Genomic DNA, 21,161 nt, shown 5'->3' on the forward strand with positions numbered 1-21,161 from the left:
GATTAACGGCGGGGTCGGCCCCGTACACAAACGCAGCTGGCTAGTACGGTCAGCCTGAGCCCTGCTGTGCAACCACGTCAGGAATTCCAGTAAGTTGGCAACACTGGAGCACAAAGACAACAACAATTGAGGAACTCTTCAGTACAGAAAGGAATGTTTGGAGCCCTGGCTGCTACAGTGAAAGGACACACACACACACACACACACACACACACACACACACACGCTTGCGCCTGCGCGCCCACGGGCGCTCTGTAGGGAGCTCAGCCCCTCCCGCACTCGCGGTCCTCCCTCCCGCCAGCCGGCGGCCGCTCTTTGTAAGTCGGAGGTGCGGGGACGCTCATTGACTATGCAGCGCGGCCTCAGCGGGCGTCGGACCAGCTTGACCCCGGCGCGGTCTCGTACCATCGCCCCGGCAGCCCGGAACCGGCATAAATCACCCGCGAAGACTGGAGTGCAGCGTCGCGCCCCCTCGCCGCCTCCCTCCTCCCACTCGGGTCGGGTCGCCCCCTCCCTCCCCAGCCCCCAACTATCTTGTCCCCAGTCCTGTCTCCTCCGCGCCGCACAGCGCCCAACACTGTGCAGGGAGGCAAATAGAGATCCAGTGACTTTGGCCAGAGCACAGACCCATGGATTTCCCAATCCAGGAATCTCTCCCACTCTTTCCCACAACGCTCCCCACTCCACCTTTTTTTCTTGAAGCCTAAGTTTTCTCTTTTTGTGTGTATTTATCTCTTTTTGTCTTTCAAAAGTAACACCTATCCTTTCCCTCCCCTAGCCCCCACACCTAAAGCTGCGCCTACCACTGCAGCCCAGGGAAGCTACGCGATCCGGACTGTTGGGGTCAGCAGAACCCCAGAAGACCGGTGCCCCGGGAAAAGGCGCTGGCAGTAATTGTCAGGTTCTCGCCCCCGGGGAAGGGAGTCAGCGGGAACCTGTCCAGCGACCACGTGCGTTCAGGGCTGTCTCCTCCCTGCGTCACGGCTCCCTCTCTGGAGGGAAAGGGCTCCTGACTTCTTGGACCAGGATCCGGCACCTGGGACTAGCCGCCGCGCTGGTTCAGGGGCTGGAGCTGGAAATGATGGGATGGCCTCAGGTCCCCAAACAGCCCCTCCTCACACAGGGTCCCCAACACCGGGAAATAAGTCGCATCAGCCCTCCTTTCCCCACCTCCCGTGGGCTCTGATGTCACGTACAGGCTGAGGACCGCGCGCTGAGGGCGGGTGTAAGGCCACTTGTGCTTTTGGGGTCTGGGCCGCTTGCCAGCCTGTCCAAAGCTGCCCCAAGGAAGGGAGTCGCGGGGTTCCCTGAACCTCTCGTGTTTCTTCTTATAAAGGGGTACCGGAAGCATGGAGAAGACGTTCGCTCTTTTTCAATTTTGCTTCAAAATGAACAGACTTGTAAGAAGCGCGATCTGGCCATGACACCTGTAGATGTGGTGCTGAATAATTGCTAAATAAGGATCCAACCTCCCCAACAAAGATCCACCTCCCTCTCTAATTTGTAAAAACACAGAGCACCCCATCTCAGCAGCCTGTATCCTATCAGGGGAAACCAGGATATCCGAAGGAGCCTAGAGAGATCAGGCCAGGAATGAAGGTCACAGATCTCCATCCAGCAGGCTCTTTACTCCTTCTCTTCCCTACCTCCGCCTCTTTCCCTTTCTTTCTGTCCTTCATTTCCACTTGTCTGGTTTTTCTTTCCTTTTTCATTTCTTATTTTTTCTTTCTCTTCTCTATTCTTGACTTTCCTCCTCGTCCATTCTTTTCCATTGCTCATTTAGTAAACCTGCGTCCGTGCAGATTTCCCCGTGAGTCGCCTCGCCGGCTTCTCTGCCCGGCGAACCCTGCGGAGAGGCGAGGGCAGCGCGTGTGCACGTGTGAGTGTGCCTGTGAGAGTGTGCGCATCGGAGTGTGCTCGTGTATGCACGCTTAAAGGGGACTATGTATGTTGGCGTGGAAGTGTGACTGTGGAATGTGCGCGCGTGTGTGACTGGCGTGTATGAGTGAATCTGTGAATCTGTGTCAGTTGGTGTGACACTTAGGAGTGCATGCGGCTGTATGAGTGCGTGTGTGAGTGTGCACACGCCTGTGGAGTGTCCATGTGTGAGTGCGCGTGTGTTCGAGTGCCCACTCCTCCCCGCGCTGCAAAGTGCAGGGGGCGGGCCGGGCGGCAGGGGGCCTGCCCGCTGGATTCCCGCATGCTTGTTCCGGGGCGGTCGGGTCTAAAGGGCTTTATGCACTGTCTGGAGGGTGGGGACTGGCGCGGGTAGAAAACGGGATGCCTCGGGCGCGGGTGCAGGCTTTTGGTCACTAGGAGCTGGCGGAGGTGCAGACCTAAAGGAGCGTTCGCTAGCAGAGGCGCTGCCGGTGCGGTGTGCTACGCGCGCCCACCTCCCGGGGAAGGAACGGCGAGGCCGGGGACCGTCGCGGGGATGGATCGCGGGCCGGCAGCAGTGGCGTGCACGCTGCTCCTGGCTCTCGTCGCCTGCCTAGCGCCGGCCAGTGGCCAAGGTAAGCCCCCGGCCGGAGCTTCTCGTGAAGCGCCCACTTCCCCGGCTGTGGCAGGGTCGGGTCCGCGGGAGGCCGGAGGGGAGCGCGGCCGGGCAGAGGCTAGGGCCTGGCGGCGGCGCGGGAGCTGCTCCCGGTGGGGCGCTCAGGTTGCTTCGCGAACCCGGAGCGGGAGCGCCCCTCCTTCGCTCACCACGAACTGAGCGGCAGCAAACTTGAGAAAGCAGCCCCGCCAGTTTCGGTGACAGCGCACCCCACGGAGACCCTGTCTTTGTTCCCACGGGCGTTTGTCCGACCCTCCTGGAAAGCACTTTACAGGAGAACGAGGTTCTCTGCGGTTTGCAGCTTGCTCTCCCAAGCGGAGTTCTCTCCTGGGCGGCGCGGTCCCGGGCTCTGCTCCGAGCGCAGCATTCCACCTGCAGCGCCCCTCCCGGGATCCCTTCGCGCGCCCAGGGCCGCGGGCCAGAGCACCCCTCCCACCACTGGTGAAACTTGGTCCCGCGGTGACCCCCAGAGACCGCTCTCACCGTACAGATCATTTACGAGCCAAGATAAGGCCGGGAGGTGGGATTGGCCGAGAGCGGCTGAGGGACTGGAGTCTTTTCTTGAAGTTTTCCTTTCCAGCTGGGAGCTGGGGGCTTTTGTGTTGATGAATGGGGCCCGTCTGCATGGCCAGAGTTTTGGGGATCGAATGCAGATAGTTTTTGGTATGAAGTGCTTTAAACTTCTCTCAAGTTGTCCGAGAGTTTATGTTTTAACAGAAACAGAGAAGAGGGAAAGAGAGGGAGAAAGAAACGGAGAGAATAAAAGTAGTAAGAAGGGAAGGGGAAAAGCAAATATAGAGGAATAAGGAAAGAAGGAGGGGAGAGAGAACGACTGGGGCGGGGGAAGAGAGAGAGAGAGGAAAGAGAGAGAGAGAGAGAGAGAGAGAGAGAGAGAGAGAGAGAGAGAGAGAGAGACCGAGACCCGACCGAGGATGAATGGGAAGGGCGAGGAGGAGGCTGGAACCGGCGAGCTCTCCCCCTGGCTTTGCGTTGCTAGGTAGCAGCCAGGAGCTGCGTGTGACCGACCACCAGACAGACAGAGGGGACGCTGCTGCCACCGCGGGGACTAATCTGTCTGTGGGGATGGGAGAGTCCCCCCTTTCCCCACCTGCTCCTTCCCTCCCGTCGGACAACTTAATTGCCCTACAATGAAAATGAAACCCCTATTGTTGTAGGATTAGCCAAAGCAATAAATTGATTTTCCTGGATCACATATTGGGGTTGACGGGTGGGGAATGTGGAAGCCCCCATTTACGGAGGAATGAGGGGAGGGCTTGTGGATGGGCCGTGGCATGTATTCAAATGGTTAATCTGCTTTCTTTCCTCAATTCTTAGCGTAAGCTCCTTAGAGGGAATCAAGTAAGTAATTATACAGCAACTCCTAGCAGCACCCATTTCAGACTTCCTGGGAAGAAGTTTGGAAACGCTAACAAACCCCACGGGTCTTGCAAAAGTCTTCGGAAAGGCAGGAGAGGCAGGGAGAGATCATTAATAATCTTCCTTTGAACACCCTTTCTCAGTGTTGGTAACACAGAAAGAGGGTTTTATTACTATTGTGCAGAGTTTGCACAATGCTTAGGGTTATATCTCATGTCCTAAATATAGTTATAGGATTTACTATATGGTCCTGTCAGTGCCTGGCAAAAGGAAATCTTACCCTGATTCATCTATGCCCTTGTACAACCAAAAAAGATATTCTTTTTCCTGGGTTGATGGTTTAGTCACTAAATAACCAACACCTACTCTTCTTGATAGTTTTTTGCACCCATCCATCTTCCATTCTATGATAATAATATATAATAATAATATGTATAGTAATAGTAACCCATCATACACATATATGTTGCAGGCTTTGTTCTAAGCACTTTATACTTATTGACTCAGTTAATCTTCATAATATCCCTTGGAAGTAAGTACTCTTATTATCACTGTTTTACAGATGAGAAAGTGGAGGCACAGAGCAATTCAGTAATTTGTCTCAGTTCATACTGCTAGAAAATGGCGAACTCAAGGGATTCTGAATTCAGAGTCTGTAATTGCTACAGTACACAGTATATGTTCTCTCTCTCTCTGTCTCTCTTTTTTTTTTTTTTTTTTTTTTTTTTTTTTCTGAGAGACCGAGTCTCGCTTTGTCACCCAGGCTGGAGTGCAGTGTGCAATCTCGGCTCACTGCAACCTCTGCCTCCTGGGTTCAAGCGATCCTCACACCTCAGCCTCCCAAGTAGCTGGGACTACAAGCCCTGGGGAGTATGCCCGGCTAATATTTTGTATTTTTAGTAGAGACAGGGTTTTGCTATGTTGGCCAGGCTGGTCTTGAACTCCTGACCTCAAGTGATCTGCCCGCCTCGGCCTCCCAGAGTGCTAGGATTACGGACGTGAGTCACCGCGCCTGGCCCAATTTCTTTTTTCTTTTGTACAAAAAATGTCATGCTCCCTAAGTTACTGTCCATGTGTGAGGTTCCTAAAGAAACTGAGGGGCAATATGCAACTCCTTACCACCTGCTGCTTCATAACTGTGGATCTTTTTCCAGAATCTCTCCTCAGGTTTCTAAGAACTGAACCCAAGTTTTCTCATTCCCAGTCCTCCTACTTGATCATTTTAAGATGCATTTCCTCTGAATGTCCTCAGCCTGATATGTTGAGATTTCTAGAATCCTGTTGTAATGATCCTGACTTAATATATGAAGTAAAATCCAATGAGATTGTAAGAGCTTTTATTTAAGCACTACATTTTAGGTAGGCTACCACGGCAAACTTCACATCACTAAAAATTGGAGGAAACAAAAAGTTCTGAGTAGTCTATGTTTAGTCTTTGAAAAAAATCATACCACATCTGCATTTTCCTTATCTTTTGTGTAATGCTTTTCAAGAAAAAACATTTTGGAGAGCCTGAACTCTGAGTCAAGCTGTTTGAGTTCCAACAATGGCTTTACCACTTTCTAGCTGTGTCACCTTGGGAAAGTCAACCAACTTTGCATAGCTCAGATGGCTTATCTGCAAAATTGACAAGATAATAAGAGAATTCACCCAATGACATCTTGTGAGCATAAAGAGATAAAATATGCCAAGTGCTTAGCATGGTGTAAAGTGTATAGACAGTGAAAATAAACTAGAAAATAATCTAAAAATATAATATTTTTATTATATTTATCAACACTTAAAGTAACATATTGTTTTGCTTCCTATTCATATTTCCAATTTTCAAGTATACATAGGAGAGTCTTCTTTACGTATTTTTTCACTAACAGTTCTCTGAAGACTTCTCAGACCCTAGCATGTGATTGGAAGTTTTTTTCTTTTTCTTTTTCTTTTTTTTTTTGAGAAAATAGTATTGGCCTTAAACAAAGTTGTATTCTATTTATTAAGTTAAAAAACTTATTTTTCAAAAATAGAAATGGGGTCTCACTCTGTTGCCCAGGCTGGTCTCGAACTCTTGGCCTCAAATGATCCTCCTACCTCTGCTTCCCAAAGTGCTGAGGTTACAGGCAGGAACCACCTTACCTGGCCCAACATTATATTCTTTAATCCAATAAAAATGCGGTAATGTTTTTAAGAGCTTGTATCAGCTTTTATGACAATTGCATCTTCACATGAAGTTTATATGTTTAAAAGGATTGTGGGGGCAACAGCAAACATGTATTGTTTTTATTCCATCATAACTCTGGAACCTCACTGCTGCTTTCATTTCACAGTTATTGGCTTCTCTTTCTCTATTTGAAAAAGTTTCTCTTTACCAGTCTTCATAAGACTTCTGCCTGAACTCCCTTCAGTCATGCACCTGTCTCATTTTAATAGAAACTCAGACTTTTTACAGCTGGAGGCAACCTTAGATATCAACTGGTCTGCTTGCATTTTTTTTTTTCTTACAGATAATCAATTAGCCCAGGAGGGAAAAGAAAGGGGCTGAGAGGATGAAAGGGAAGGCGGTTAATGGGTTTCTTGCCGAAGGACATGTAGCCTGTGATAGAGCTAAGATATAAATTTGCAGTGGACCATTTTTTAGATTCATGCCTTCTAAATGTCCCCATTTAGATTCATGCCTTCTGAATGTCCCCAGCCTGTTTGGTTGGTTGAGATTTCTAGATTCCTTTTGGAATCCTGACTTACCAGATAAGGCACGGTCTGATGAGCAGATGAATCTTAAACAACTGGATGGGTTACCTGTCCCAGGTCAAAGAGGAATCCTGTGGTAGGTTATTACAACCATGTATCATGTGCTTTCAGCCTGGTCCAGAACTGATGCCATGTCAGTGCCCCTACTCCCAAAGACCATACCTCCAGATCCATTTTTCAAATTCTTGAGCCATCAAAGCACATTCCTGAAGATCTTTGGGTTTTGTAGTGCAGGCTGCTGTAAGACTAGGTTTTCTGTCTTACTAAAGGTAATTATTAGGTCATAATCATTGCTCATGTTCTCTAGTCAGGCACTGTAAGAACACTGACAGGTTTTTAAACGTTTTAAATTAAAATTTAAAATTTCCATGTAAAAATAATGATACCAAGATCCTAGATGTACTTCCTGTGTAATCAGAAGCGAGTGCATTGTCATAGTGGCTTTGGAGTTTCTGTTAAGTCCTAGTAGCTAGAACAAGGTAAGTAGAAAGTTCATGCCTGTAATCCCAGCACTTTGGGAGGCTGAGGCGGGAGGATCATGAGGTCAGGAGATGGAGATCAGCCTGGCCAACATGGTGAAACCCCGTTTCTATTTAAAATACAAAAATTAGCTGGGTGTAGTGACGCGTGTCTGTAATCCCAGCTACTCGGGAGGCTGAGGCAGGAGGATTGCTTGAACCCGGGAGGCAGAGGTTGCAGTGAGCTGAGATTGTGCCACTGCACTCAAGCCTGGGCGACAGAGCAAAAATCCGTCTCAAAGTAAATAAATAAACAAAATAAAATAAAAATAAATTAAAAAAAGGAAAAAAAAGAAAGTAGAGGTGCTTACGAAAGAGTGTTGAATGGATTGGAAAGGGGTTCTCAAGGTTGATTGCATGAATCTAGAGCAACTAAAAAAGTTAATTGTGAAGCCCTATTCTAGCATGGAAAAAATAAGCTCAATGGAACCTTTGGTATAAATCAAATGGTTCTATCATATCCTATTAACTTTATAGTCTTGAGTAATTAAAAAAATTTTACCACTATTGTGTATTCTGTGAATGTTTATTTTTTCCATGAATATTTATTAAATATCAACAGTGTGCTGATGAGTCAATAGTATCAATACTACAGAAAGATTAAGGAAGATGAGAACTGAAAAGAGGTGTCTAGATATCTCACAATTAAAATGGATTGCAGTTTTGCATTTAAGATTCTGAAATAGTCATTGACTCATTCCTAATAACCCTGCCCAGGATCTCACCAGCATTAGAAAGATTGGAGATGTTTCAGCAACAGAGTTTTGGGATGCTTTTTGATAATGATCAGATAGTAGTTGTTTTGAAATGTCAAGAGCATTTCTGTGGTTCTTCATATGTTCCTAATGCAAATGTTTCCTAAGTAATTTCTTGACAGTTACAGCGTTTTGAGATGAAGTGGGAAGGGCTTGTGATTTTGAAGTTAGAGGATCTTGGTTTGATGCCTAGCTTTGCCCTTTATTATCTGGGAAATCCAGTACCACACACTCTGGGTGCTCTGGGGCAGTTTTCTTATCTGTAAAATGGGTATATATCTACCTCACGGGGTGGTTATGCAGAGGCAATGAATGTGAAACATTTAATAAATTGTGAAATCTGATGTATATTTCCATTCATCATTATTACCCTTTACAAGAATTTTACTTTTGCCAAACTTGAGGGGAGGAAGGTATTGCAGTATTTTGGTATCTTCTTTACAAGTGGGTCTGTGAATGATGCATCTGTGCATGTTGTTACATCCTTATAGTGGCTACCACAACTTCACATATTATTCAAGTACTGTTATGTTTGTGAATGTCACAAAACCAAGTTAAACTGCCTGAAGCCAAAAAGGATTTATTGAAATACATAGTTGAGGGTGGGTGTGGTGGCTCATGCCTATAAATCTCAGCACTTTGGGAGTCTGAGGTGAGTGGATTGCTTGAGCCCAGGAGTTTGAGACCAGCCTGGGCAACATAGTGAGACTCCATCTCTACAAAAAATACAAAAAATTAGCCAGGCATGGTGGTGTGTCCTTGTGGTCCCAGCTACTTGGGAGGCTGAGGTGAGATGATCCCTTGAGCCCAGGAGGTTGAGGCTGCAGTGAGCTGTGATCGCGCCACTGCACTCCAGCCTCAGTGATAGAGCGAGACCCTGTCTCAAAGAAAATAAATACATAGTTGAAAAGATATAGATAATTAGGTTGATCCATTTGAGATTGATTTTTTTCCTATGCAGAAATAGTCAAATATTGGCAATTTCATTTGGTTCAACCTAACAAAAAATGGAGGCTCAAACTATGTCATGCCAATCTTGTTTTTCTTTCCATCTCCTGGTTCTGAGATGACTCCATTCTTAAACATGTTCTCCTTTGATGTAAAGTGGCTGTCAGTGGCTCTGGAGCCACCTCCTATCAGATCATGTCCACTGGGAAAGAATAAGAGTTTTTATCTTAACTGTTCCCAGCAAAAGTTTCAGTTGCATCTCAGGGGCTCTGCTTAGTTTATAAGCTCATTGAAGAACCAACCACTGAATCCTGGGTCATGCTGTGTTCCCATGGCTTAAGCCTGGGCTATATTCTCAGTCTTTGAGATCGTGCACTAAGGGGTGGAGTCCAGAGAGAAATGGGGGTAATTATTGGGAGAATGGTGAACAGATGCTGGGATGCAAAAATAAAAAGTGTCCAGTATACCTTATCAAATAAAATTGACTGATGATGTTATTTTCATTTTACATGTGAAGACACACTTGAAAAAGCTACAGAAATTTCTCAAGAGCTGGCAGCCCTGGGGTAACTTACAGAATTGAAAGGAGAAAAGTATTGGAAACATTAAGAAAAAAGACACGGTGATCTGTGCCCATGTGACCATGTTGCAACTTTAAGTTTAGAAGGAGAACAGGAGAAAGAAGGACTTTTAGAAGGTTTATTTGGATCCTAAAGTTTTCTTATTTGGAGGAGAGCTTTGTGATAGACAGGAAAGTTCTGGAAAATGAGCTGAGAGATCAGACTACAAGATCCCTTGAGTCCAGTGTAGTATTTCTTTTCTTTTCTTTTCTTTTTTTTTTTTTTAATGAATCTTAGGTTCCTGCTCCTTTTCCAATTTACTTCACTCCAATGTTTATGTTCCTAGGACTTTGTCCCTTTTCCAAGCACTAGTCCTTGGCTATAAGGATGGGGTAGAGAGAAAGAAGCTCAAAGAGTTTAGAGACAGGTTAAGATGCTTCTGTGGAGACAGAATCCATCTTGGTGCATATCTGAGTGTCCTTAGCACTTCACCTATGGACTTCTTTCATAAATGGTAGAACAGGTATCCATCACACCTTATTGGATTAATTCACAAATGCCAGATATATGTACTCTTTGCTGATGATTACTTTGTTGGTCTCTAATTTAAGTCTTATCTCTAATCACATTTGCTGAGAAAATGGAGATATTCTCATTCTAAAAGTAAGATGGCTAACTTTTATATTAGGGCACTTCTGATTTAGGATAGCACTGAAATTCAGTGCAAAGAAATGTAAGTCTTTCCTAGATAATGACAGATTAGACAATTTGAAGTTTCACTTTTGGTCATTAGCCCTCAGGTCATGCCTGACCCCAAGGTTACTGGAAACAGTGAGAAATGAATGAAAGGAGGAAATGTAATTACCATTCTGTGCATTGAATAGTTAAGCCACTGTTACCATGGATACAATGGCGCATTTATTGTCCAGATCTTGAGATCCAAGTTTGTAAGCAATATCCAAGGTCTCCTTTAAATTTATGTCCTATCAGCCAATAACACATGAAGGTTCCTAGTAACTTTGAAAATAAGTCTTTCCTCACTGATCTACTGATTCACATTAAGTAACAGCATATGTACTTTTGAAGGTGTTGAGGAAACCTGAAAAAGACAAAAAGGAAAGTAGCTACACTTCTGTTATGCTGGACGTTCTTGGATTCCTATATAAAAATATTCTGTCTTATAGTGTCAGTGATTTGCCTGTCACTTTGGGCCCAGTTCTTTGGTTTTTATGTCATTAACAAGGAGAAAATTTCCTGAGTAAAGGTTGAAAAAATCAAAATCGTTATCTTTATTTTTTGAGACAAGGTCTCACTTTATCACCCAGGCTGGAGTGCAGTGATGTAAACATGGCTCCCTACAGCCTCAACTTCCCAGGCTGAAGCGATCCTCTTGGCTTAGCCCTCCAAGAAGCTGGGACTACAGACACATACCACCATGCACAGTTAATTTCTATATTTTTTGCAGAAATTGGGTTTCTCCATATTGTTCAGGCTGGCCTCAAACCCCTGAGCTCAAATGATCCTCCTGCCTCAGCCTCCCAAAGTGCTGGGATTATAGGCGCTAGCCACCATGCCCAGCCAAAATCATTTATTTTATCAGGGAATTCTTAAAGTCGAATTTAAGAATGAAAGTATTTTATCAGAAATATGGCAATCCTACACACATTTTAATCTCACTAGAAGGGAGGTGATACATGCTAGCATGGTTTAATTTTGATGTGGGGAAGGGTGTGGAGGATACTTTTTGTTGCAAGAAACAGAAAACCCAACTCAAAATGGCCTACACAATAAAGGGTATTTGTTGGCTTATGTGAGTAAAAAATACTGAGGCAGAGTGGGGTTCAGGGGAGGTGCAGTCAGGGTTCCAGTTCTCTTTCTTTGTGTTTTCCTTGACCCTACTCCCCTCTAAGTTTCACCTTTGTGTGCAGTCTGGCTTTCCATATGATTCTGATATGGCTGCCAGGGCAAATGGGGCTACATGTTTCCTTGATCCTATCTAGGAGAATCCAACTTTGAGAAGGTTTTAGTTATGTTCTCGAAAGTATTATTTCATCACAATAACTTACAGATTGTTATAATTTCTAAGGACTCTAGATAAAGTCAGCTAGCTCCCCAAACTTGGCATATCATTAAAATCACCTGAAGAACTTAAAAAAGAATATAGATTCTTAAAACCCACTCTTACTAAAGCAGGGGTATGAAAATCTGCATTCTTAAAAATTTTATTTTATTTTACTTTCAGTTCTGGGATACATATGCAGAACGTGCAGGTTTGTTACATAGGTATACATGTGCCATGGTGGTTTGCTGTACCTATCAACCTTTCATCTAGGTTTTAAGCCCCACATGCATTAGGTATTTGTCCTAATGCTCTCCCTCCCCTTTACCCCCACCCCCTGACAGGCCCTGGTGTGTGATGTTCCCCTCTCTGTGTGTGATGTCCCCCTCCCTGTGACCATGTGTTCTCATTGTTCAACTCCCACTTATGAGTGAGAACATGCAGTATTTGGTTTTTCTGTTCCTATGTTACTTTGCTGAGAATGATGGCCTCCAGTGTCATTCATGTCCCTGCAGAGGACATGAACTCATTATTTTTTATGGCTGCATATTATTCCATGATGTATATGTGCCACAACCAACCCAAATGCCTATCAATGATAGACTAGATAAAGAAAATGTGGAAAATCTGTATTTTTAAAAGTTTCTAGATGATTATGAGGGCTGGACACATTTTGGGAACATCTAATCTAGGTACCCTCTCATTTTTCAGTTTTGTAAACAGACTTACAGATGAACTGACTTGCCACTGCAAATTTCTTCAGTGGCAGTTAAATATACTCTGTTAATCTCTTTCTTTTGGATGGGAATGTTACAAGGTACCTACAACAAGGACAGGACTCTTTTAAGTCTGAGAGTGACATGAAGTACCGCCCTCATTCCTGGACACCTCCATTTTTGGCCAGTGTGGCAGGTCCTGAACCTCTCCCTAAATGTGCCACTGTTTGTGTCTTAATTGTTATGTTTTGCTCTTACCTTGGTCACCTTTGAAGTTCTCCCCAGACCCTCCTAAGAACATTAGATTCATTAGATTCATTGAGGTAAATAACTGTTGCAGGTCTTCTAATCTTTTCTCACCTATGTCAGGAATTCATCTCAGAGCACCGCTGTCACAGCCCACTGGCTTCTAGAGAAGCTGTCTGTTCCATGTTTGGAACGGGAGTATTGAAAAACTTCATAGCTCATTTCCTTTGTATCCTAGCCTCAACTATTTGTTGACCTCATTGGGACTTACAGTTTGTTGATCCTACCGCCTCTTCACCGTCCCTCAAATCCCTCACCTATTTACTTCCTCAGCTTATATTTTATGGCCATGATTAATTTCACTTCCCTGCTTACATACACCCTCAGCAGCTTGGCCCCTTTATCTGGCTCTGTTGTGCTTGGCAAGACCCTGATCGTGGTTAAATCCAATTCTCCACATCTGCATCTCTGTAGCCAAATATGGCAGGAGAAAAACACAACTATACTGACTAGCCTCGCTTGACATTCATGAAGCCAATCTCAAGCTTAGGACTTGCTTCCTAGCCTGTCCATTGCTTCTCCTGCTTCCTTATATCTTCTCCTCTATCCTCAAACCTCTGACATCGCCTGCTCAGATGTAGAGTGAGCTTTTTAAAACTATGAAAATAGAAGCAACCAGAAGAGAATTCCATAAACTTCTATAACTCAGCCATCATCATTTGAACTTCAGCTTATATCCTCTGTCTTTCCTCCTATTACACTGGAAGAATTTTCCATGCTCTTAGTCCAACCATTTCATTCATGTTCTAGATCCCATTCCCTCTCACCTCTCTGCAATTGTCCCCTCTTTCTTTTATGATATCCTCTCTTCCACATTACCTTCTAGCTATCACTCTATTTTTTCTGTTCCACTTTACAGTAAAATTCTTGTACAGATGTGCCTATATCCACTGTAATTACCTTTCAATTTTTCCTCAAATCCATGCCATTTTGCTTTAGCCCCCATCCATGCTAGATTTTTCTTTTTGGTCAAAGTCACTCATGACCTCCATGTTGTTAAATCCAATGATCTATTTTCAGCTCTGGTCTTATTTAACTGGTTAGCAGCATCAGACACAGTATATCCTGACTTCCTCCTTGAAACAATTAGATTTTCAAGAAATTGCATTCTCTTGGTTTATTTTCTTCCTTGCTTGCCTTCCCCGGGTATCTCATGCTTGTTCCTGTCTATTTCCCTGACCTGTTTTCATCTCTAGCTACACTGCCTCCTTGGTGGCCTCATCCTGTCTCATGGCCCTCTTTGAAGCAGGGAGTGGTTTCCCAACTCAGGGAGGCGGCACGGACTGTGGTGGAAAGAACATCGCATGTCAAGTCAGGACATTCATGGGTCTTGTTCCTGAAGAAAGAAGGAAAAATAGGCATAACCAAAGAGGGCCCCAGGCTGCTGAAAAGGACCCAGGGCCACTTGTCCTCTGGGGATAGTCTCTCTCATCTCAGTCCCCATAGCTTTTTTTTTTTTTTTTTCAATGGAGTCTCACTCTGTCACCCAGGCTGAAGTGCAGAGGCATGATCTTGTCTCACTGCAAACTCTACCTCCCAGGTTCAAGCGATTCTCCTGCCTCAGCCTCCCAAGTAAGCTGGGATTACAGGCACACACCACCATGCCCGGATAATTTTTGTATTTTTGTAGAGATGGGGTTTTGCCATGCTGGCCAGGCTGGTCTCAAACTCCTGACCTCAAGTCATCCTCCTCCCTTGGCCTCTCAAAGTGCTGGGATTACAGGCGTGAGCCACTGTGCCTGGCCTCAGTCCCCATACTTTTGAGGACTCCGTATGTACTTCTTTACCAGGTACATGCTGACAGCTTTCAAATTTATGAATCTAATCGAGACCACTACCCTATAGTCTAGACCCATATATCCAACTACTCATTTGACATGTCCACCTGGCTGGCCAACAGTCATCTCAGACTTAACATGTCCAAAAATGAACTCCTGATCTCCACTAATGCCCAAACCTGCTTTCCATGTAGAATTTCTCATCTCAGCAAAAGGCTTCCTCATCCTTGCTCAGGCCTCAAACTGTTGACTTTTCTTTTACTTTTCTACCCCATATAGAATTTCTTAGAAAATCCCATTGTTTTGATCTTCAAAATATATCTAGAATCCAACTACTTTTCACCATCTTCACTTCTGCCACCCTGATTCAACCGACTGCTGTCTCTTGCCTCGATGATTGCAATAGCTTCCATACTGATTTCCTTGCTGTAGCAACTTTTTTAGAACATCAGTCAGATCACAGCACCCCTCTGCTCAGAAGCTTCCATGGTTTCTGTCATACACAAGTTGGATTGCCCAAAAACAGACACTGTTTGCAGCTTGGAGTATATGATATTTAGTAAGATCAATGCCTGTGAAGGGAAAGGGAGGAAGGAGGATGGGCAGAAGAAGAAGTTGAACTCTGGCAGCCCTTGGTCAACCCAGAGGAAGCTCTGGAGCAAGAGTTGCCTATTAGAGTGTCCTGTGTCAGGCTGAAATGGCCTTGCTTAGTCACTGGATGTGGCCTGTCCTGGAAGGACACGACCATGGACAGGTAGCTTTCTATAGCTGAGGCAGACCCCAAAGGAGCTGATTGAGGAAGAAAGTCCTTCCTCGTAGCTGGTCCTTCCTATAAGAGGAAGCTGCATGGCACATCTCTGGGTGTACCAGTGCTTTCCATCTCATGAAGAGTCACAGTCCAAGTCCTTACTATGATCTACAAGACCCTAACCATTTGGCCTTCACATCACCTCCCTGACCTCATTTCCTTCTCCTCTCCCCAGGCACAGTGTACCAGGCACAGTGATATCCTTGTTTTCCCTGACATGATGAGCACTTTTGGGCCTTTGTGCTTGCTCCCCCTTTTCCTGAGTGCTCTTGCCTCAGATGGTGCATGACTTACTTCCTTTCCTCCTACAGGTCTTTGCTCATAGGTCACCCTCTTAGTGTGGCCTTCTCTGATTCTTTCCCGATCTCCTCTTTCTTGATTTACTTTCTCCATTGCACTTACCACCATCTGACATAAGGTATGTAACTTAATTGTTTGTTTATTTCCTTACTTATTATCTTCCTTTCCCTAAGATGTAAATGGCACAAGGGCAGGGATTTTCATCTCTTTTATCCATTGCTTTCCCTAGTGTCCAGAAAAGGGCTAAATAAGTGAATATGCATTGAATAAATGAATGGACAGATGCCACCATGGGTGCTAAGAAGGGGCATCCTCAGCTCATCACCATTCCCTGGTACTACCAGCTCTTAATTCCTCGAGGCCCCTGGAGGCCCAGTCAGGGTCCTGATGGAGAAAAAGGAAAATTGCTGTCTCTATCAAAGCAAGTGGCTTAGCAACGCTGTTTCTCTCCATTTCACTCCCCCCTTTTCTCCACCTCAATGCCTCCCACTCCCGCCCTGCTGGTGATTCCCAATGCATTTGAGAGTAGTTGAATCTGCCTCCTTCTTTGTAACTTCCATTCCAGATACTTGGTTACCCTGTGAGAATTCCCCTGTACATACAGAATGGGTCATTCTGCTATTTTTAGGACAGATTTGATACAGTAGCTTTTACAAAAAGATAAGCCAACATTTTTAGACTTCATGTTAGTGGACTGTCATTCTGTATTTAAACAGAACACAAAAGAAAGCTGTCTGAGACCATGACACAGTGAAAACAGCCTTGATCAAACAAAAGGCCCTCTTTGAAGAGGGGAGTGGTTTCTCCACTCAGGGAGGCAGCATGGATTGTGGTGGAAAGAACATCACATGTCAAGTCAGGACATTCATGAGTCTTGTTCCTGATGAATGAAGGAAAAATGGGCACAGCCCAAGAGGGCCCCTGACTGCTGAAAAGGACCCATGGCCACTTGTCTCCTGGGCATAGTCTCCCTCATCTCAGTCCCCATTCTTTTGAGGACTCCGTACATAACAAATAAGTTGGAGGCAGGAGAATGATGGAGTTCCACACATAGATGAGTAGAGAAGTTGGGAAATAAGCCACAATAAAAATGACTAAATTATTTGAGGGCTTTCTATACCAGGCACTGGCCTAAGTGCTTTGTAGGTATTAGTTTACCTACTGATGTAGTAACAGTAAAACTTTTATGGCTAAAGAACCAAAACAATGACAGGTGAGGTAATTTAGCCAAAGTGATTCATTTACTAAGTGGCAGAACCAACATTTGAACCCAGAACTCTTATTTGCATATGTTGCCACCATGGATAATTTGGAGCAAGTAGAAGATATTTCCTCTGTACGTAATCAAACGAAGCCTCTTTTAATTTCTCATATTATGATCAGCTGACCTCATTTTAGAGGCTGGTACCATTGCGACCCAACTTTTGGACATTTTAATGCTAGTCTTGGCAGTTCATTCATTCATTCATTCAACATATGTTGCAGCCTTATCATGCTCTAGGCATGATGTAACTAGGTACTGCAGAGTATAGAGAGAGTCCCTCAACATAAACCACATCCAAAACAGCTTACTGTTGAACAGAGTATATTTCTACTTCCTTCTAGAAGACTAGAAGACTGTACTTTTTAGGTACAGATTGATTTCTGTCTGCTGCTGGGTTTCTCCTATACTACTATTTCATTATCTGGGAACACCTTTTGTTTTCCTCTATAATTATATGTCTTTTAATTCAAAGGACCCTTACCTAATCAGAGAGTTCAATTCTAACCTTCCAGTAGGGACAGCAGTCATCCACAGATTTTCAGAAGTTGTTGTTGTTTACTATTAATGAAAAAATTATTAAGTTCTCTTATTTAAAGTCATTGAAGAAAAAAATGAACGACCAAGTGAGAGCTGAGTTTCTTTACTTCCCAGAGAAGACTGCTGTTGTAGAGATGGAGAAGACATTTCCTGCGTGCTGGGTGTGCTTAAAGGCTTCTTGGCCCCAAAGTATCTCTCACTATGGCCAAAGATCTCTGTTCTGTCATTACTAAAGTCAGTTCTTCAGAGTAAGACATTGTTTCCTCCTGAAACCCCTATTACAATGTGGAAATGTTCACTCCTGTAGGGTAAACTAGTTAGTTGAGATAGTAACGCACAGTAAATGTTTGTCAGAGCAAGGTTCAGAGAGAAGAAGACACAAAGCTGGTATGTTTTAATGGGGAGGAAAGAGGGAAAGAAGGTACCAGAGGTGCGATATAGTCTTGAAAATAAGCCAACTCCCTTTTCTGGGGAAGAAAGGGTTATTTTTCTTGTGCTTTTTCTTAGAATGGCTTTATGGGGAATTTCAGCTGTGATCTATTAGGAGGGCCTCAAAGATAGAACTTACACACTTCCAGTGTGGCTGTCCTTCCTCTAGTTAGCAATTGAAATTGAGTTGTTACAACAAAAGGAAAAGTTGTCCTTAAAAGGAACACAGTTGTAAGACTCTATCAACCATTCCTTGGGGATTCAACAGTGCCTGGTAAGTTTGAGAATTGACCCTTGGATTTTAATGTACATGGCAGTTACAATTTGTCTAGGCCATGATGATTACTATAGGGAATCCTGTTTTTTTCTATTTAAATTTTTTTTTTTTTTAATTTTTATGTTTTAGAGATGGGGGTCTCACTATGTTGCCCAGGCTGGATTCAAACTCCTAGGCTCAAACAACCCTCATGCCTCAGCCTCCTGAGTAGCTGGGACTAAGGTGTGTGCCACTGTGCCTAGCTCTGTTTTTCTTTTAAGTTACTGTGTAATAAAAAAAGGATTTGCAAATGCATAAAGTTGAATATACACATGTCCTAAGTCAATTGTTAAATGATTGGTTTTTATGTACCAAAATTCTGCATTTTTTTTCAAGGTCACTTCTGATATAAGAATTTACTTCTTCCCTAATATTTGGTGCAGTGAGGTGTTGAAAGAATTTGCTAAGTAATCATTGAAAGCTAAGATTCTAGTGAAAAACAAAATGCATGGTTTAAAAATTGAACGTACTAACTGAAAGACAGTGGAAGTTAGATGCTTCTAGCTGTAAATAATTAAACCCAACAGTGCAGACGAGAGAACATGGCACCAAGAGGGACTTGGGCTAAGAAGGATCGTATTGTATTGAACACTTTCGTTTCCCTGTAAGGGAAATCAAAAGGGTCTTTAATAGTTGTTGCTGATTGTGACTATGTGCAACAAAATCCCACTGTAATCCAGATTTAGTTTTCAAGCATTTTGCCGTGATTGAAGGAAGGAGAAAGGGATAGGAAGAAGGATGGGGTTTTATTAAAGCTGTAGTTACTTCTTCCCTTTAGGAGGTCTAAGTGTGACTTGTCACAGTGACCTGGGACTTTGGTTCCTTCCAGGGCCTTCCTGTTCTATGGGCACATTGGTGGATCAAAGACAGTTGACTTTTTTGTTTTGTTTGGTTTTTGAAGAGAAGCAATGGTTCTGCTAACTCAGAACAAGAGCAACAAGAGTCATGTAGGATGTTTTTCTGAGTTTCCCTAACATTGCTCGGTTTTTTTTTTTGACCGCCCCCTCTTTTCCTTTTGAGGTGGGGCCAAGTGGTCAAACCTCCATTTTTCTGTCTGTGAAAAAGAGAGTTGGCCTTTATGAAGTGCTTTATTTTATTTTAAAAATTACCATAGGCTAAAATTGCTGCGTATGTGTACAGTTCTGTAAATTGTAATGCATGTATGTATTTGTGTAGCCACAACCTCCATCAGGATTAGAACAGTTCAGTCACCCCCACTAATTCCCTTGTGCTACTCCTTTGTAGTCACACCCTCCCAATAAAGTGTTTTTTAGGTTCCTTTTTTGAAAACTGACTTTCCCAGATGAATGTCTCCATTGCCTTTTATTTGTTCATTTTTATTTATGCAGTGTTCCTTGCTCATTTTTGAAGCAATTCAAAATGACACACATGGTAAGGTTGTAAGACTGCCTTTCCTTCATTATAACGGAGAAAAAACTCTGGAAAGATGGCAGCTCTTTCAGTATAGCCATATAAGAACAAAATTTCCCCAAACTTGGCTTGTTGCTAGATTGGAATCCGTAAAGAAAACACACTCAAGAAATCTCTCTTGAAGAGGAGGACAGAGGTTTATTTTTTATTTAACGATTTACCCCTTGACACCTGGGAAATGATTAGTTGATGTTTTCAAAGAAGATTAAGTCAGTGTGGTTAATTAACTGTGGTAATCAGGTGACTTAAATCAATTAACTCCTTGTTAACAATTTCCATCAATTTTGTAAATAAATGACTAAATCAGTAAATTGTACTCTTAAGATTAAAGGCTATTTTCTGATTTATTTTTTTGATGACAAATTAGAGAGTGTTTCCTTCTCATCTCATTCCCTCCCTGCCACTCTTACTCTTAATCATAAGCCAGTTTTAGTTTGAGAGGAGCACACCAGGGAAACTTTTAATATATGGTTTTAAGGAAAAGTCAGGCTTTAGACACCTTTGCTCCTTCATCTCAGCACATTTTGAAAGAATGATTTAGGGAGAGCAGTGGTTGGGGAGGGTGTAGAAAGTAATCCTGAAACACACTCTAGGATAGGCTTTTATTATTAAGTCACTTAATGTCTTGTTTTATTTATCTTTTCTAAGTTAAAACTCGATGAGGGGTATAATAAAATGAAACAGGGTTTGGCTCTTAGCTAAAAATAAACTTTAATGGGTATCTTACATGCTCTCTTTAGAGGGAATTTCACAAAATACTGGGATATATTGATTGCATTCATTTGTAAAGCTTGATTGCATTAAAAAATACCACAGAAATATACAATTAAAATGTTACTTTTTAGAATCCTTATAATCGAAAATTCTCTTCCCTGCTTACATAACTTACATGTCTTTGTCTCCAATGAAATATGAGCTGGACAAACTAATACAAGAACAGAAAACAAAACACCGCATGTTCTCACTCATAAGTGGGAGTTGAACAATGAGAACACATGGACACAGGGAGGGGATCATCACACACCAGGGCCTGTTGGGGACGGGGGGCTAGGGGAGGGATAGCATTAGGAGAAATACCTAGTATAGATGATGGGTTGATGGGTGCAGCAAACCACCATGGCATGTGTATACGTATGTAACAAACCGGCACGTTCTGCGCATGTACCCCAGAACTTAAAGTATAATAATAATAATCATAAAAAAGAAAGAAACATGAACTGGAAAATTATAAAACCATATCCTATGCCCCTGAATATGCTATTGCATTCTCTGAGGATTTTCACTGTAGGACAGATGATATAGGGTTATTTATGGTTGCTTCAAGAAGGCATCTTGAATAACTTTTGAGGAGTTAGTCAATATTTGTGTATTTGCAAAAATTCTATGCTGTGCTCACATTTTATAAAGAGAAAATTTCTATGGCTTCTTTTAAGATATTAAGGGTAGACTAAATTGGGAAATTGAGCTGAAGCCACTGTTGTAAATTTAAATCTCTGGCTGCCAAGCAAAATTTTGGGCTCTTCCTATTATTATAGAAACTTCCTGGCCATACCCCCACTACTCCTTCCCAACTTCCCTAAGGATCTCCAGTCTCAGCAGGATCTACCCTGGACATAGTTAACCTGTGGCCAAACCCTTTCTGGTACTGGGACACAGTCTGGAATCAGAGCTCGAGAGATTTAGCTTGACTGCTTTCCAGATGTGTGCCCCTAAAGCTCTCTGAGCTTCAGTTTCCTGGATTATACAATGGGTGTTAGTAATTTCTACCT

The 21,161-nt window shown here is 43.4% G+C and overlaps 1 protein-coding gene across 1 annotated transcript in view; it reads left to right on the top strand.

The window, feature by feature from the left end:
- The first annotated feature begins 2,220 nt into the window (after positions 1 to 2,220).
- LRP2 (LDL receptor related protein 2) overlaps positions 2,221 to 21,161 on the top strand; it is a 213,535-nt gene continuing 194,594 nt past the window's right edge. The window contains exon 1 of the mRNA XM_050750442.1: positions 2,221 to 2,513. Coding sequence (XP_050606399.1) covers positions 2,435 to 2,513 — 79 coding nt within the window. The 5' untranslated portion in view covers positions 2,221 to 2,434. The remainder of the gene's footprint in view (positions 2,514 to 21,161) is intronic.

The sequence above is a fragment of the Macaca thibetana genome, chromosome 12 (genome assembly GCF_024542745.1).
Source record: "Macaca thibetana thibetana isolate TM-01 chromosome 12, ASM2454274v1, whole genome shotgun sequence".
NCBI lineage: Eukaryota > Metazoa > Chordata > Mammalia > Primates > Cercopithecidae > Macaca > Macaca thibetana.